General features: G+C 36.7%; 1 protein-coding gene across 5 annotated transcripts in view; it reads left to right on the forward strand.

Moving 5' to 3' along the window:
* The window catches only part of LOC134242952 (arginine-glutamic acid dipeptide repeats protein-like), a 68,148-nt gene extending 61,814 nt beyond the window's left edge, over positions 1 to 6,334 (forward strand). For 3 of the 5 annotated variants that reach the window (XM_062725157.1, XM_062725162.1, XM_062725161.1), the window contains 8 exons: positions 115 to 274; positions 2,183 to 2,351; positions 2,477 to 2,591; positions 2,711 to 2,835; positions 3,019 to 3,222; positions 3,459 to 3,788; positions 4,767 to 4,936; positions 5,082 to 6,334. In XM_062725157.1, coding sequence (XP_062581141.1) covers positions 115 to 274; positions 2,183 to 2,351; positions 2,477 to 2,591; positions 2,711 to 2,835; positions 3,019 to 3,222; positions 3,459 to 3,788; positions 4,767 to 4,936; positions 5,082 to 5,168 — 1,360 coding nt within the window. In that variant the 3' untranslated portion in view covers positions 5,169 to 6,334. Of the gene's footprint in view, positions 1 to 114; positions 275 to 2,182; positions 2,352 to 2,476; positions 2,592 to 2,710; positions 2,836 to 3,018; positions 3,223 to 3,458; positions 3,789 to 3,841; positions 4,025 to 4,766; positions 4,937 to 5,081 lie in introns of all 5 variants that reach the window. The other 2 variants (XM_062725159.1, XM_062725158.1) reach the window with 2 other exon arrangements.
* Positions 6,335 to 17,916: the final 11,582 nt, after the last annotated feature.

The following is a 17,916-nucleotide window of genomic DNA, read 5'->3' on the forward strand; positions in this document are numbered from 1 at the left end:
AGCAGTATGGGATAATTGAATCTTTATAAAAGGAAATAAGACAGTGTTACTGTTATGTTCAAAGTATTTTATTGTGCTAGTCCTCTGTATTTTATTGTTTGTTGTTTTCTTCAGCTTAATAAAAGTGTTGGATAGAGGCTCCAACATCTGTTCCCGGTGTGATATTGTATTGAAGGCTCTGTCAGATTCCAAACTGGCTCAGAAACAGAGAAGTAGTGGATCTGTGTCATCAACAAACCCACCTCAACAGACACCAGTCAAAGCAGAGGAAAAGGTAACAGTTTTACTGTGCTTATGAGGTGTTGATTTATGCCTGTATCACAAACAGATCATATCACAATCAATTTTGTGTAGTCTACTTGTCTCAAGAATGCAAGTCTGTAGTTTTTAGCTCACCTGAGCCGAAGGCTCAAGTGAGCTTTTCTGATCAAAATTTGTCCGTTGTCTGTCGTCGTCGTCGGCGTTGTCGGCGTCGTCGGTGTCGGCGTAAACTTTTCACATTTTCATCTTCTTCTCAAGAACCACTGGGCCAATTTCAACCAAACTTGGCAAAAAGTATCCTTGGGTGAAGGGAAATCAAGTTTGTTCAAATGAAGGGCCACGCCCCCTTCCAAGGGGAGATAATTATGAATTTGTGAAAAATTTATTGCATTTTTAAAAAATCTTCTTCTCCAAAACTGCTGGGCCAGGAAAGATGAAACTCATGTGGAAGCATCCTCAGGTAGTGTAGATTCAAGTTTGTTCAAATCATGACCCCCGGGGCAAGGGTGGGGCCAAAATGGCCGACCCTAGTTTTACATAGGAATATAAAGGAAAAAATCTTTAAAAATCTTCTTCTCCAGTACCACTTGGCCAGGAGAGATGAAACTCATGTGGAATCATCCTCAGGTAGTGTGGATTCAAGTTTGTTCAAATCATGACCCCCGGGGCTAGGGTGGGGCCAAAATGGCCGACCCAAGTTTTACATAGGAATATATAGGAAAAATCTTTAAAAATCTTTTTCTCCAGAACCACTGGGCCAGGAAAGATGAAACTCATGTGGAATCATTCTCAGGTAAAGCAGATTTAAGTTTGTTCAAATCATGACCCCCAGGGGCAAAGGTGGGGCCGAAATGGCCGACCCAAGTTTTACATAGGAATATATAGGGAAAATCTTTAAAAATCTTCTTCTCAAGAACCACTGGGCCAGGAGAGATGAAACTCATGTGGAATCATCCTCAGGTAGTGTAGATTCAAGTTTGTTCAAATCATGATCCCCGGGGCTAGGGTGGGGCCGAAATGGCCGACCCAAGTTTTACATAGGAAAATATAGGGAAAATCTTTAAAGAACCACTTGGCCAGGAAAGATGAAACTCATGTGGAATCATCCTCAGGTAGTGTGGATTCAAGTTTGTTCAAATCATGACCCCCGGGGCTAGGGTGGGGCCAAAAAAAGTTTTTCAAAGGAATATATAGGAAAAATCTTTAAAAATCTTCTTCTCAAGAACCACTTGGCCAGGAGAGATGAAACTAATGTGGAATCATCCTCAGGTAGTGTAGATTCAAGTTTGTTCAAATCATGATCCCCGGGGCTAGGGTGGGGCCGAAATGGCCGACCCAAGTTTTACATAGGAATATATAGGGAAAATCTTTAAAAATCTTCTTCTCAAGAACCACTGGGCCAGGAGAGATGAAACTAATGTGGAATCATCCTCAGGTAGTGTAGATTCAAGTTTGTTCAAATCATGACCCCTGGGGCAAGGGTGGGGCCAAAATGGCCGACCCAAGTTTTACAAAGGAATATATAGGAAAAATCTTTAAAAATCTTCTTCTCAAGAACCACTGGGCCAGGAGAGATGAAACTAATGTGGAATCATCCTCAGGTAGTGTAGATTAAAATTTGTTCAAATCATGATCTCCGGGGCTAGGGTGGGGCCAAAATGGCCGACCCAAGTTTTACATAGGGATATATAGGGAAACCTTTTAAAATCTTCTTTTCAAGTACTTCAAAGCTATGATTTGTGATATTTATATGGAATCATCCTCAGGTAGTGTAGATTCAAGTTTGTTCAAATGATGAACGCCTGGAGGGGGGGTGGGGGGTGTGGAGTAAATTCAAGCCTGATGTGCTCAGGTGAGCGCTGTGGCCCCTGGGCCTCTTGTTGAATTTTTCCATCTTCATTAGAAATATTTTTTCTTTCAGAAGAAGCTGGAGACCCCACCCCCTAATTGCACAGCAGATGCACAGATTACAAGCAGTCTCATCAGTACCCCACATCACTTTGACAGACAGACCCCCAGGTCATATCCTCCAGACACGCCAGCCCTGAGGCAGCTCAGTGAATACGCCAAGAAACCAACAATAAGTATGGGTAGGCAGAAACAAGGCCAATTTAATTATTTATTTTCCTGAATAACATTATAAAATAAGTAAAATGATATTAAATTGATTAATTTTATGTCTGAGATGTTAAATTCTACTTTTAATTTTTGATAGGAGGTGAACCATCACCGATGTCCCATCCAAGTGGGCCCTATGGACCCTACCACCCTGGGATGGACCCCCTCCTGAACTACAGGATGGGAATGTATCCCCCGGGATCCAGAGAAAGGTACCTTATTATTATGCAATAGTTGCCAAAAAATCGTATTAGAACTTGAGGCAGAATTACTAGCACACTTGTTCTATCCCCAAAACATTATTTATGTGAAATATGTTTATCTTTTTCAGACTTGAGCTGGAGCTAGAGAGAGACAAACGTGAGAGAGACGCCAGGGAAAGAGAAATACGGGAACGAGAGATTCGAGAAATGGAGATGAGGGAGAAAATGAAGCAAGACTTAGAAATGAAGCCAGGTAAGTTGATGTAGATGAATGGAAATCTAGTGCTTACAATTCATTAAAAGCTGCCTGTATGAATGTTATATTGCAACTCCATATTATGATTAGATCTTCTACTTGTATTTAAAATTTTGTCCCAAAATTTATTTCAATAGTATGAAGAGAATTTTTAAAGAACTATTTTAATTATTTATTAAGGATTGGAGCGTTTACTTCCACCTCATGGACCAAGTCCAATGGATCCGCAGTGGTTAGAATTCCAGAGGAGGTACGGCAGTTTCCCCCCAGCAGCCCTGGGACACCCTGGTGGTCCGTCTGGTTCACATATACCAGGGGTCTACCCTCCTAACAGCATTGCCAGTGATCTGATGCAGCGGGAGAGGGAGCGGCTAGAGAGACTGGGTAATGAATGGTTTACGAAACAGGATATTGAAAATTTTGATGAGCCACACATAAAATTCTGGCGTATATTTAATCATTTGACAGTCTTATTGAATTTTCTTAATATTTGTTTCATAAACATTGTCTTTTGTTATGGTAGCATTTTGAATGATTTTAATATTTCAGAGCAGAGAATGGTTTAACAATTTCAGATTTTAGGGACATTTGTTTTTATGTTATCACTATGTTAAATTTAGGAGTTCCCCCAGGTGCCCATTTTCCATCTGAACTTTTCCACCACGGACCTGCGGCAGTGGCAGAACGATTATCTGCCGAGCGTCTTCACGCAGAGCGAATGGCTCTCTCAGCTGACCCACTGGTCAGACTACAAATGGCCAGCTTAGGAATTCCTACTCCGCCTGTAGGGGTGGGGCCAACTGGAACCCACTCCCACACACATTCCCACTCCCACACCCACCTACACCTACATCCAGGGGAGAACAACGCTGGAGGCCCACCTCCACCCCCGTCACCCTTCCACCCTCTAGGGGCGCCCCCTCACTCCCTTCTGACACCGTTTGGCCCAGGTAAGAAAACTGATGCATTCACTTCTTTTGATGTAAAACCATTTCCATTGCAGATATTCTGCGTAGTGATCAAATGACTGGAAGAATGATATACCAAATTTGTACACAACGTCTCACTAATGAACAAATCTACATGCAGAGGGTAACTAATGAATGTATCCTCCGCTCCAAACATGAATGGGGGGCAGGTGGAGTTATCGACCCAGCTGCCTCACAATTGGTTTATCAGTTTAATAGTAAGTTTTGATTTGAACATGAAATTTTTCAAAAATCAGTGCTCGAAGAAAAAAAAATATCAGACATGCATTTAATGAGCCATATAAAATTTAAAACATTTTGCTTGCTGCTTTACCCGTATTTGGGGCCTGTAGAAGGTTAACTGCTTTCTTTTTGTATTGCTCTTATAGGTATGTCAAATATAAAAGGAAATTTGTTTTTGAAGCTGTAAACTATGGGAAAAAAATGGATTTTTCTATCAGTGCTTTTACAGCTAGCAATTGTAAATTCCTGTATAGAACTTCCACAGAAAAGTGTTTTAGACTTCTAGCACTGAAGTTTTGAGTAGTTGTTGTGGCTAGATGTTTTGCTTTTTCTGTAGATGCAACTTAGCAGCTTGAAATATTTTATGATGCTGATGTCAAAGATTTCATAAAATTCTAAAAATGGCTCATTAAATGTCTTGTAATCGAATTTGAAAAATTGAAAAGTCAAAATTTGAAAACAGAGATCTGGATCCGTATGTTGTCGTACAAATTCTGGAATATGGTTCATGATTTCCAAAGGCCTCTTTCTGAGTCCTTAAACCTCTGTCATTTTATTGAAAAGTACGAAATAAATATTGTGAATTGAAAAATAGTGCCAGTAAATTGTTTTGGATGATTGAACAATTTCTTATACTTTATATATGTACTTTTGATTGTAAATTTTTTACCACATTCTTACGACCAATTCCACACCAAATTTTTGTGCTGTCCACAGGAGCTGACCCCCTGGCGGTGAGTGCTGCTCCGGGCACGCCCTCAGCCCACCTCTCTTCCCTGCCCACAGGCATTCCTCCCCACGCCGGGCTCCTGTCTCGAGGGGAACAAGAAATGTTACAGAATGAGTTCTATAGAAGAGCTTATGCAGATCCAGGGCTGGCCCATCAGGTAAATCTTGTGAAAATTTTTTTGTTATGAATAGATTTTTCAAAATGCTTTCCATCCTCTTTCATGCGTCAATCTTGGTGACCTGCAAGTTGTTAGAGTTATTCCTCTTTGGACAGTATGCTTCAGTATTCAATTTATTTTGCAGCTTTCAGCACAAGCCGCACAACACGAGGCAATCCAAAGGCAGTTGGCAATGGAGAGGGAAAGGTTTGGTCATCTACCCCCACACTGAGGCAGGACCTCCACCCCCAGAGGGTGAACTATAAAGGTGCAAAGACTTGTGACATTCTTGTCAATGTAAAAACAAGACAAAAAATGACTTGCAATGACAAATAAAGGCTTGATGTGATGGAGAGTGTTGGAACACCCAGTATTTTATGTACGAGTTTGTTTACTCATTCTCTGATCAGTTCTGTGTTTATAATGTGATTACAAGGATCTCAGAACAAACCACGTGACAGCCAATAGACTGCGACTGGTTTAACTGTGTTACAGAGTCCAGTTTCTTGCAATCTTATATTCTCTGTGAAGGCAGCTGACATTGGATTCAAAAACACACAATCAGCAAACGTAAATCTAGGTCAAACGCCCAGTTATTACAACTCCTTCTGTAGGACTTTCAACCATTTAACAATCAAGTTGTAAATATTCTGACCTAATTCTGGGACATATTTTATGAAGCATTCCGATGAAAAGTGCTATTAAAGTTATAGAAATCCACATTGTATATATGTACATTTGTGATACATGTATATGTGCTATTTGATTAACTTACTTGTCTGACTGCAATCTTTCTTTTTTTGTTTTAATTTTGATCAATAATAATTAGAAAGTGAGCACATATTTGTTGCAGTTTAGACATTTAAATGGGCACTGCTTCTTTAGATTAGGGCTTGGTTTTAAAGTAATCCAGTTTTGAACAGAGTGACAAACTGTGATTAAATTTATGTGGAAGCACAGTGTTATTTTAAATCGGAATTCCAAATGTTGGTGTCTCAAAAATCAATATTTGGAATTGAAATGGAATGTTTTGAACAGTTCTTTTTAAAAGACATGCCTGTGATTTTATAAATAATTTGTTGAATCAGCAACACAAAAACACTTCAGATAGATTATGTTCTTACAAGAGGTGTTGCATTATTTTAATGGCAATAATTTTTCACATGAGGCAGTGATGGCCTGCGATGTGATGATTTTCCTGGACTTCTTCAGCTTTGTAAAGATATAGTGCTGCATATTCGTTGATGTCAGAAGTCCAAATATTTTTATGTCATTTTTTGTAATACTTGTATCTTGTGTGTGTGTCATAAATATATTATTACAAAATATCAAAATTGAAAGGAAAAGATGAAAAAATAATAAAATTAGATATCCCTCAGATTGAGGATAAATAATAAACAGTGTGTTTTGTTACTTTTGTAACTTGAGCAGAGAGACAATTCTATGGAATGGGTTTATCTTAGATGAATAGGTGTTTTAGAAAAATTATGAAAATGCCACATTTCAATCTGAGGCAAAATTTCCCTTACATGTATACATAGATCCAGGTTATTTGTTGAGCAGCTACAAAATGCTGAGTACAGTGTATGTACTAGTATATTGTGCAAGCCTTAAGATTCCTGTTAAGGACAGACGATACATTCCTTAATAATAAATATTTTTACTCCTAGATTTTGTCATTGAAGAATTACTACTTTAACATGTTTACAAAAAATTGAGGTACCTTACCAGGCATTTGTGCAAGATACCAGAGGGTAGTTTTTCTTATATAATCCTTTTGGGGGAAAAATAATTTTCCATTTTCAAATTTTGTAGTGTTTGGATTTTTAAAAGACTTTTAGAAACAGGTTTGAAAATCAGAATGCAATTAAAATTTTGAATATTTTTCATACATTACGAAGATAAACTAAACAGATATTGAGGAACATCCGTCTGACCTTAAGCTTAGTACTGCAGTATGATCAACTTTACTTCTGCCGGTCAGTCATATTAGGAGCTAGTGATGATCTGGTTTAGAATTGTGTATCTACTATAAATATGTTCAAACACCAAAACAAGCAATATTAATACATTCAAATAATCTGAACCATGTTTCATGTTTATCTGAAAGAGTTATCTCTCTTACCACAAGGTTTATCATTAAATCGCACAAAGGAGGTGGCGACTTTAGCAAACGTACTCTTTGTGGGTGTTATCACAAAGGAGACTTTTTAGGTCACCTGAGTAACTCAGGTGACCTATTGCTATCCGTTTTCGTCCGTCGTGTGTTAACATTTGAACATTTTCAGCTTCTTCTCTAAAACCACTGAACCAATTTCAACCAAATTTGGTATACAGCATCTATGGGTGAAGGGGAACAAAAATTGTGAATTTCATGGTCCCCGCCCCCCTGGGGCCTGAGGGGTGGGGCCAAAACCACTAAAATTAATGAAATCTCTAAAAATCTTCTTCTTTACTTCTGGACATCAAGCAGGCAAACTGTTGGCATGAATGTAATGAGCATTGAGTCTTCTACCAAAATTTTGAAATTCATGGCCCCAGGGTCGGGGGTTCTATAGATCATATAGTGAAAATGCATTATTTCTTTGAAAATCTTCTTCTCTGCTCCTGGGTATTAAATAAACTAACTAAGCACATAGTTATGATGAGCAAGAGTGCCTCTTCCAGATTTGTGAATTTCATGGCCCCAGGGTCAGGGGTTCTGGTGTTAGGGTGGGGCTCTATAGATTACATAGTGAAAATGCATTATTTCTTTGAAAATCTTCTTCTCTGCTCCTGGGTATTAAATAAACTAACTAAGTACATAGTTATGATGAGCAAGAGTGCCTCTTCCAGATTTGTGAATTTTATGGCCCCAGGGTCAGGGGTTCTGGTGTTAGGGCAGGGCTCTATAGATTATATAGTGAAAATGCATTATTTCTTTGAAAATCTTCTTCTCTGCTCCTGGGTATTAAATAAACTAACTAAGCACATAGTTATGATGAGCAAGAGTGCCTCTTCCAGATTTGTGAATTTTATGGCCCCAGGGTCAGGGGTTCTGGTGTTAGGGCGGGGCTCTATTGATTATATAGTGAAAATGCATTATTTCTTTGAAAATCTTCTTCTCTGCTCCTGGGTATTAAATAAACTAACTAAGCACATAGTTATGATGAGCAAGAGTGCCTCTTCCAGATTTGTGAATTTTATGGCCCCAGGGTCAGGGTTCTGGTAATAGGGCAGGGCTCTTTTGATTGTAAAGTGAAAATGCATTTATTCTTTGAAAATCTTCTTCTCTGCTTCTGGGTATTAAATCAACTAACTAAGCACATAGTTATGATAAGCAAGAGTGCCTCTTCCAAAAATTGTGAATTTTATGGCCCCAGGGTCAGGGGTTCTGGTGTAAGGGCGGGCCTCTATTGATTATATATTGAAAATGCATTATTTCTTTGAAAATCTTCTTCTCTGCTTCTGTGTATTAAATAAACAAACTAAGCACATAGTTATGATAAGCAAGAGTGCCTCTTCCAAACATTGGGTATTTTATGGCCCCATGGTCAGGGGTTCTGGTGTTAGGGCGGGGCTCTATTGATTATATAGTAAAAATACATTAATTCTTTGAAAATATCTTCCTTTGCTTCTGGGTTTTATGCCAATGATCCAAGTATATATATATTTATGATGAAGAAAGGTGCATCTAGCAAAGTGGTTTTTTTATGCCCCCAGGGTCAAAGTGGGGGGGGAGGGGGTTACATAGTCTGAAAATAAATTAATGCTTTGAAATCTGCCCTTTGCTATTAATCAACCATTTTATGATTACATTTGCAAAATTTTGAAATATGTGGCCCATGGGTCAGTGGGTGAGGTGCACTACTGGTTATAAAGTGGAAGTGCATTTTCTCTTTGTTACTCTGATCTACCTCTGGGTATTAAGTAAATAGAGTAAGCATGCTAACTTAATAATTATGATAAGCAATGGTGCCTCTGTCGAAATTGTAAATTGTGAATTTCATGGCCTGCGGTTTAAAACACGAACCAAATATAATTGTTTGAAAGTTGTTACACAATACTCAGGTGACCTATAAGGCCCGTGGGCCTCTTGTTATTAGATATTATAGAATTTATAAAATTGTTAAAGAGAAAGAATTTTTTTTAATCTCACTTCATAGATCGGGAATCGAACCCCGATCCCCCTGTATACCTACATGTAAGTCAGATGCTATAACCAGTGAGCTACCCAGGCCGAAAATCACAGTCCATGAAGCGAAACGCCTACATTCTCCCCTCCTTGAAAATTAGTTCATGGAACATGTCATGACTAAAGTTATTTTCACTAAACCTGATTAGTGATTTTGGAATTTGTAGAAATCCCTTCATTTTGAGCTTTTCATGGACTTTGCATTTGGCTTAGACTCCAACAAAGTGCAATCGAACAAAAAAGGTACACGCACCATAGTTTATTTAAGAAGTTTGTACCAGATAGTAAAACAATTATTACTTTGTTTTCATCAAAATGATGATGAATGAGGCCATCCTCAAAATACAATATGCACCTCGGTCTTCGGACTCGACGAATGTTGCATTTACTAGGTTGTTTAATCATTGTATAGACATCAACAATTGTATAATATTAATATTGAAACATAAACATGATGCAATTTCTAATTTCAAATACTAGTATAAATGAGCACTGGACTACTGGAATAGTAAAAATTTGTAGGGGCTAATTTTAGTGGACTGCTTAAATTTTACACGTTCGCGGAGACTTAACTTGATCTACATTGTATATATATAAAAGGAAATAAGACTTTGTAGCCATTGTTTATTAATTCATGGTGGATTTTATTTCGAATGTGATTGAGAGCTAGTTATCTAGGAATTCCACGAATTTGGGCCACCACGAAATACGAAATAAATCATAATACACACAAGTAACAGCTTTTTAAAAAGCTTGCCTGACTAAATCAATTTATCTGCATGAAGACTGATAGCCCTTTTGAGCAATACTTTTGTGGGTTTAAAAAATAGCTTAGCTTTAAATTTTGAGAACCTTATGTAATTGAAATCTTGATTTTACTTTAACTTGTAGAAGAAACATCGCTACACTGCATATTAAAGAATTTTGTAGTTAAGGGGGGGGGGGTCTGCAAGTGGAGTGATCTACCCTTGGATCTAAATTGATTTCAAGCGACATTGTAACACCTATTATAAAATCTGCTATCATATCACGTATTGTGAACATTTTAAAAGATGGATATAATTTAAAAAAACACACTTTTGCTGGAGTGTATTTTCTCCTTTGAAGTAAACAGCGTAGTAATGTGTGTTCATTATTTTTTTCTTATAAAGGGGGGGGGGGGGGGGCACTATCATTATATCATATATTGAGAATGAAATAAGTAAATTCAATACTTAGGGTCTGTGGAAAGAGAAAAATCCAAGATTTTTCACTGATTTCTTATTTATTGTGTGCATCTGAACAAAGACATATAATAGATCATGCATCTGGAGACGATGGCTTGAACTGCGTTGTTTATTATTATTGGACTAGTCCATTTAGGAATAAACCAACCGCGGGATCGGGAAACAAATCTTTAGTGTTACATGTCCATATACTGATGTATACGATATGTTGTTTTAAAGAATGATATAAAACTTGTAGATAGAATTTCTGAAGCATTAGAAGGAAGTTAAAAGGACAAACTTTATTTAATTCCCTGGAAGGCACCCATTCATTAGTCAGCCCCCGGGCTGACTAGTTACGTTAGGATGAAACTGCAAGTGCGCTTGCGTGAATCGGAATTCTGGGAAAAAGATTGCACAATTCTCCAACCAGAGGGCGTGCTCCTCACGCACACTGACCTCGATCTATTTATAGAGTGCATTTTTTCTTTGTCGTTCTTCGACGAAAATTAATGACATAGACTGTTCAGCTTCTAGATGGGATATTTGTCATTTTTTAAATGATAAAATGAAAATATTCCATCGCTTCTAATAGACAATAAGTACATTTATTCCCACAATCGCCATTGCAAACCGAAGATTTAAATTGTGTATTCCTCTGGATGCCTGATGCAAGACTCCCTCGATCTTGCATAAGACATGTACGGGTCGGAATTCACAAAACAATCCACTTGCCACAAACATGACAAAGGTCCCAAAAAAGTGAAAAAAAAGAACAATCAATTTCTTTTCACTCTAATGATGAAAACATCACAAGACCACTGTAAGACAGTAAATTCTTATAATTTATATGATGATAGACATGTAAGTGCCGCTTGAGCACGTGAACCGCGGCCACATGTGAGAAATTGACCACAGTGGAAATGCGATAGTTCTGATTTATAGACAGGGTCAACATCCCCCCTTCCAATGAAAGGGGAGAGAGGGGGTGGGGGGGAGAGATGGATTCCAGTATTTTAATCTATAGTTTTGATATGATGGTAAACATCATCAAAGACATTTTATGAATACGTACTGCATGTATTTCTATTTTGAATTTCCATTTTTAATTGTTTTCCGTGGCGTTCATTACCTTTTTGGAAGCAATTCTTTTTTTTCCTAATAACACTAAAACGGATGTTCAAACCTAGAAATTGAATTAAATATACATGCAGTATGCCCCCCCCCCCCTCCACATCATGCATTGCCTCGAAATGCACAACTGAAAACTGTTATTTAATAATACATGTACATGTATTTTAAAACAATCTAACACAAAGTCAACCTTCTTTTATTCATCATAATCTAGCTATATCATTTTTTATAGAATTTAACGTGATCTTAGTTAATTGCCATGGTGGCTAGCTTTTGTTCAATTACCGGTATGATATCTGCGCCGAAGAGAATTTATTGGAAATCATTGTAATGATCACGATGCAGACTAGCTAAATTTTATTCTATGCTTTATTATTTATTATGTACAGCATAATGTTACAAATAAGAAAACGATTACAAGAAGTTAACTTTTCTTACAATGGCATTTATTACATTGAAGGAACACAACATGATGGATAGATCAAATCATGAACCATTACAAAACAAGAAAGAAACTTTCTGTATTCCAGTGGCTGACACTCAGCTTTTTTAAAAAAGCTAACCTTGTAAACCGTCTTCCTTGGAAGACGGTATTGTATAGTTGAAGTTTTTTACAGTCTTCGGACTATGCACTTCCTCTCTTTTGTGATTGGTAGAAAATGCATGATGAGAAAATTTTCAATTATTTCATTGGTTGAAATGCTGTTCAAGGCAAGGGAGATAACTTTCTGATGATCTAATTTTCGTACGACTTAACAATTTTGCAAGATTTTCAATCTTCAAAAAAAATGACAAAACGAACAACAAAATCAGCAGTAATTAATTCCTAATAACATGATTTTTTGTATAGCAAAAAATAAAAAGATCTCTTTAATAACTTCATTATAAATAAAATTTGATTTTTATTGCTTGCAGGCTTTACAATTTGTTATTATTCTTTTCCCCTTTCTTGTTTGAAGAAGGAAATGGAATTAGCCGAGGTTTGCCGAAAGCTCTCGGCGAGTCAAAGTTTACGGAGATGACCGAGCGACAACCGTGGTAGCAATCGGCAATCCTCGGCTGACTCCGCTCCGCTCCATTCAAACCTCGGATGTGATTGGTGGAGGAATACGCAACAGATCCTTACATTTCTCCGCCGGAAACTGCCTTATCACTCATTTCATATTTCGCTCTGCAGAACGTTCTTCGAAAATGTTTCTTAATTTATGCAATTCTTTATCGTAAACAGGTTTTGATTACATCCTCATGTTAACAGGCTTTGAAAGCAAGAAAAAACTGTTGAGTGTGCCACAAAATAACTCCGATTTCAAATGTATGACATTTGAAAGAAATTCAAATAAGATCACATGACTGAATCAGCAAGATGGTAGATCACCGTTGACGTCCGAGGTTATGTGCGAGGTACGAGTCATCCGAGGAACTCCGAGTGCCGTGGTAGGGCTAATGCCAGTAAAAAGCTAATGTAGAAATACAAAATCAAGAAATTCAAAAGTTTACAGTTTAAGATTGTTGCTAAAGACGGGAAGCTTTTTAAAAAAGCTCTACTTGTACAATAGAACAATCCAAGGAAAAGGCGCGAAGATAGCTTACTAGTGACAATTGGCGCGAAAACAGCGATTCACCCCTTTCGTAGAATATAAATGGACTGATCCAGTAGTATAGAAATGCAGAAAAAAGCATACACGGACATGTTGAAACAACGAATAACATGGAATAATCTGTTCCATGCAAAAATATTAAAGGAAGTAAACACTGCAGTATTTTGCATCAGTAATATCTTTCTTTTTTTTTTCTGAAAACTGTTTCTTTTAAAATGCAAGTAAAGAATTCCAATGTAAATCAGCTTGCACAAATTCTAGCTCTTAAGATACGGTCGCACAGTTTCGGATCTTGGAAATATCAATCCTTATACTGCTTGACGCCGTGACGTCAGGCAATAATGATTCCACAGTCACTGTTCGAGTAAAACAGCTGATTTATAATTAAAGTTTACATAATACAAGGAGGAAAAATAATCTTGAAATATTTTTTTTTACAGAATAGCAGGACCATGTTATCATATTGATATTTCTAAAAAAAAATATTTCAATAATGTAGAAGGGAAACAATCTAACTAAATACATGTATTATCATTTGAAGAACAATAGGACCAATACGTCTCTGGGCGTTTGAAATGAATTTAGAGTCCAAGAAGTCAGAGCAAATTAATCTAGTATGTACAATTCACAAAACCAAGGTACTCCTTTCATTGCTTTTTGCGTCTTAATGGTTTTTTGTGCCGAAGCTTTGGCACTTTGTACATTCACCATGCACAAAAAAGTTGTAAGATTAATTTTTCCGACCAGATCGTGGTAACAGGCGAGCTTTATGGCCCTTGCTCCACTTGTGTAGAATCCGTCGTATTGGGTATAAAAAGTTTTCTATTTTATCTCGTTCTTTAGGAGGAAATATTGTCCAGACGCACTATATGTCTTCCTGGACAATGTTTTGGCTATATTTCACGAGTGATTCCGCTTGCATATAAATTCTTTGATAATGTCTTTACAATTTCAAGGGTTATTAAAATTAGGGCGTTTGCGAAGGAAATTCGTCAGGAAACTGTACCACATTGTTGATGATGCCTATCAAAAAAGGCGTAATACTTAAAAGATGAAATATGTTTTCTTTTTATCACGATTCAGTTAAATATTAAATTAAAAAAATAAGGATGTTGTTGCTATAAATTGTATTACTATGCACCTGTAATATAAGGTTCTGATTGCAGATTTTTAATATGTATGAATTTCAAACAGTTTTAATGTGCATTTTCTACCCAAGATTTTGGGAGAAAGAAAATAGATGTCGAAGCTATGGAAACAAAGACTGAAAAAATTTCTAAAAAATTGAAATTGTGTAAAGTTTGAAAAGTTTACTTGCTTACTATGATTCCGATATGGCTCCGTTTTGGGGAGACGTGCTAATGCTTGATAAATAAAGCTTTTTTTAAAAAAAAATTATATAGATATTTTTAAATAAAATTTATTCTAACAAATATTGTCGCCCGCGTGGTTCAGTGGTTAGAGTGTCTGCTCTAGAGTCGCGAAGTAAGGAGTCGATCCTTACGTCGCATGTTCGAATCCCAGTGTGGGACGTGGAGACTGGTCCTTCGGAAGAGACCATATAAACCGAGGTTTTATTTCACAGTTCATGCACGAAAAAAAAATCCGTCACTGCTCAATGGCCCTGAGTGCAGAGTATAGGTCAAAATTTATAGCTCTCCACCGGCAAGTGGAGGCATCTCGATACGCGTGAAAAATTCTCAAAAGGTATACGTTAATCAACATACAGTCAATCAACCAAACAAATACATTTGTAATATTAATGTTAACTAAAATATAATATTAAGTATGAAGCATATGGAGATAACGAACAGTATTCAAGATCAAAAGTCCATAAAACAATGCAAAATAGGAGAAAAGCAAACAGGGACCTCCAAAACATCAGAGGTGGGATCAGGTGCCATGGAGGAGTAAGCATCCCCTGCCGACCGATCACACCCGCCTTGTGCTCCTTGTCATGATCGGGAAATAATGGAAAAATCCGAGGCCAATTCAGTGTATAAATAATGGACTAACAGTTAATATGAAAAACGCCAGTCAGCAGTTGACTCAATGACAAATTGTATTTGCTGACAAGGTCATTGTATCGACAATATAACTTAGGAAATAATGACTTTAAACGAGACAGCTGAAATTCTTGTTTCATCAACTTGTTTGGCAATAATTTACCTCGTTTAAGAAATTGAACATACGTAGAGCATGCTCTAGCGTATCGAATCAACTGAGATATAAACTCCGTATGCAGGTGATGAAGGTATATTGCTGCATAAGTAAGGAAAGTTGACGATAGAAAAGTTAAAGTCATCACGTTTATCATAGAACTTGGTTGTTATATTACCATTAACGTCTTTTTCGAGTAAAACATCCAAATATGAAACACACATGTCAGACTCTGTGGTATCTTTTATCTCAAGCTCACCAGGAAATATCGTATCGACTTAAGAATGGAAATCACCATTTTAATTGACAATGCGTCGTCGATATATCTTAATGTCAAGTTGAAGGCCACAGCAAGTGTCCTCTTCTTTTCACGCTTAAGATTTTGCATAAATTCTGCTTCATATGAATACAAAAAAGGTCTGCTAACAACGGTGCGCCTTGATACCCATGGGAATTCCAATAGATTGCTGGAAAGACCTGGTCTCCCCAAACAACATAGATATTGTCAATCAGAAACTCAAGCATCTTTTTGATGTCAAATTCTGAGTACTTGTGTGTACAATCAGAATTTCTTTTTAACAAAATAATTTTGCAAATGACCAATGACAAGGTAAGTAAATTTACGATTTCCATTTATATTGAAAAAGCAGTTGTCAATGATATCAAAAAGCCTGGACTTTAATCTATCGTGCGGAATGGTTGTGCATAAAGTTGAAAAGTCGTAAGTTTTTAAGCTGTTGATTGTGGTGAAATCTTGTGATTTCAAATTGTCCAAAAGTTCCTTGGAATTTTTAAGTACCACATCTGATTTACACCACTTAAGAACTCTTGAAGTTTCTCCTTCACAACTGTTAATATCTTAGTGAGGAGTAAAGAAAGAGGCTTGGTTGAATTGAACATTTACTGGAACCCGCTCTGTATCTTTGTTTGTATAAGGGTCTTTATGAACTTTTGGAATCCATTATATATATGGTAGTTCAAATTCTTTTTGGTTTTTCGGAATATTAAAAATTATTTGAAACTGACATATGATTTTGAAGAATTTCTTCCTTTGAAAGGGAACTTCGAGTATAAGTTAGATTACCACTTGCAGAATTAAATCCAAGTCCTTCTAAAATACAATTTATATAATGAGCCTTACAAACGATGACAATGTTGTTACCTGCTTTGTCAGCACAGGTATATACTGATCATGTATTATAGTTTGCAGTAGAGTGTGAAGTTGTACGTTACGTCACGATCTAGTTGACAGCTGCGCTCAAGGTAAATTGTACACGCCCCCTCACCGCAAGCTCTACGACTGGAACTTTCTTCTTGTCCCTGATGGGTTGCTCGTGCAACTGACTATTTCCGTGTCATTGTTGATAATATGAGTTGACCATTCACGTGAATTGTTTACGCTGGATGCATCTGACTAAAAAGATCGTGACGTAACGCAATACTTCACACTCAACTGAAATTAATGAAAATCTATCTAATTGTAACCAAGCAGGAAAGCAGATGTTATGTTTTCATCATTTATTCACGAAATAAAGGCATTGATCTAAAATAAACAAAGGATATAATAAGTCAAAATTACATAGATTGTGAAAATAACATCTGAGATAATTTACCTACAGTAAACGATTAAGAAAAAAATGAACTCTATGACAAAATGTGTACTGTAAACAATTCAAATTGAAATCTTACAGACTCATTACTATTTCAGTTACAACTTTGAATGCAAAAATACTGTAAAGTAAAAAGTTTGCAATCAAAATAAGTACGTAAATCAAATCTTTATATGGTAAGGAAACACATAATCAAATATATAAGTTACATACCATAAGATGCGTATGATGGACACTGGATTTTAAATATAACTCTTTCTTGAAAACGTAATACTGCTCTGACATACATAGGTAAAGCGCGGTGAATTTATACTTATAATGAAAATGTATTATTGGATGAAAAAATAGGAAATAACCAATCAAATTAAGAGCCAACGAAAGCATAGAATAAAACTTTACTCAGGCAACTCAATCCAGATGCGCAAACGAACTTTTGGTTAATCAAATTTTAAGATTTTATTTCTCAAAACGATATGAAAAAATAACTAAAACGAATAAATACATATTGAAATAGATTTCATAATATCACATTATTCTTTTTTCACTTCAGGATTATTGAATACAGAAGGATAGATGGTTTTCATATTGCCCCTCAATCTTTTAATACGTGATTGTAACATGGATCTGATACATTTAATCCATTCTGACAAAGTGTCAACGTCTTCTTTTTCATATCTGGCCCATCATCTGGCGTAATCAGAATCCATAATATTTATGAAATTCCTACGCCAGTTGAAGGATCAGGGTGCCCTATATTTAAGACCTTTTTAAATAAGTTATCTAAGGTCCTCATTATTGACTATGTTTACGTAACCTGTAATAACGTGTCCAGTAGGGCGTCGTTATAGGGTAAAGAAGAGCATGAACACGATGGAGGATTATGTTTCTGAATGTAACTGAATGGCTTGGAAGCAATAGTCGATGTACTGCAGAATCGCATCAAAAAAAAAAAACTAAAGAAAACGAAAAAGCACCTGCTCTAGACGTGGAGTAAAATCCCACTGAGGAACCATAGGTGATGACTGGTCCTTTAGATGAGACCGTATAAACCGAGATCCCGTGTGCCGCAGCAGGGCCTTGCACAAAAAAGCTATTTATA

This window comes from Saccostrea cucullata, unplaced genomic scaffold, assembly GCF_032062105.1.
Source record: "Saccostrea cucullata isolate Sc308-1 unplaced genomic scaffold, CSIRO_AGI_Scuc_v1 ctg128, whole genome shotgun sequence".
Classification (NCBI taxonomy): domain Eukaryota; kingdom Metazoa; phylum Mollusca; class Bivalvia; order Ostreida; family Ostreidae; genus Saccostrea; species Saccostrea cuccullata.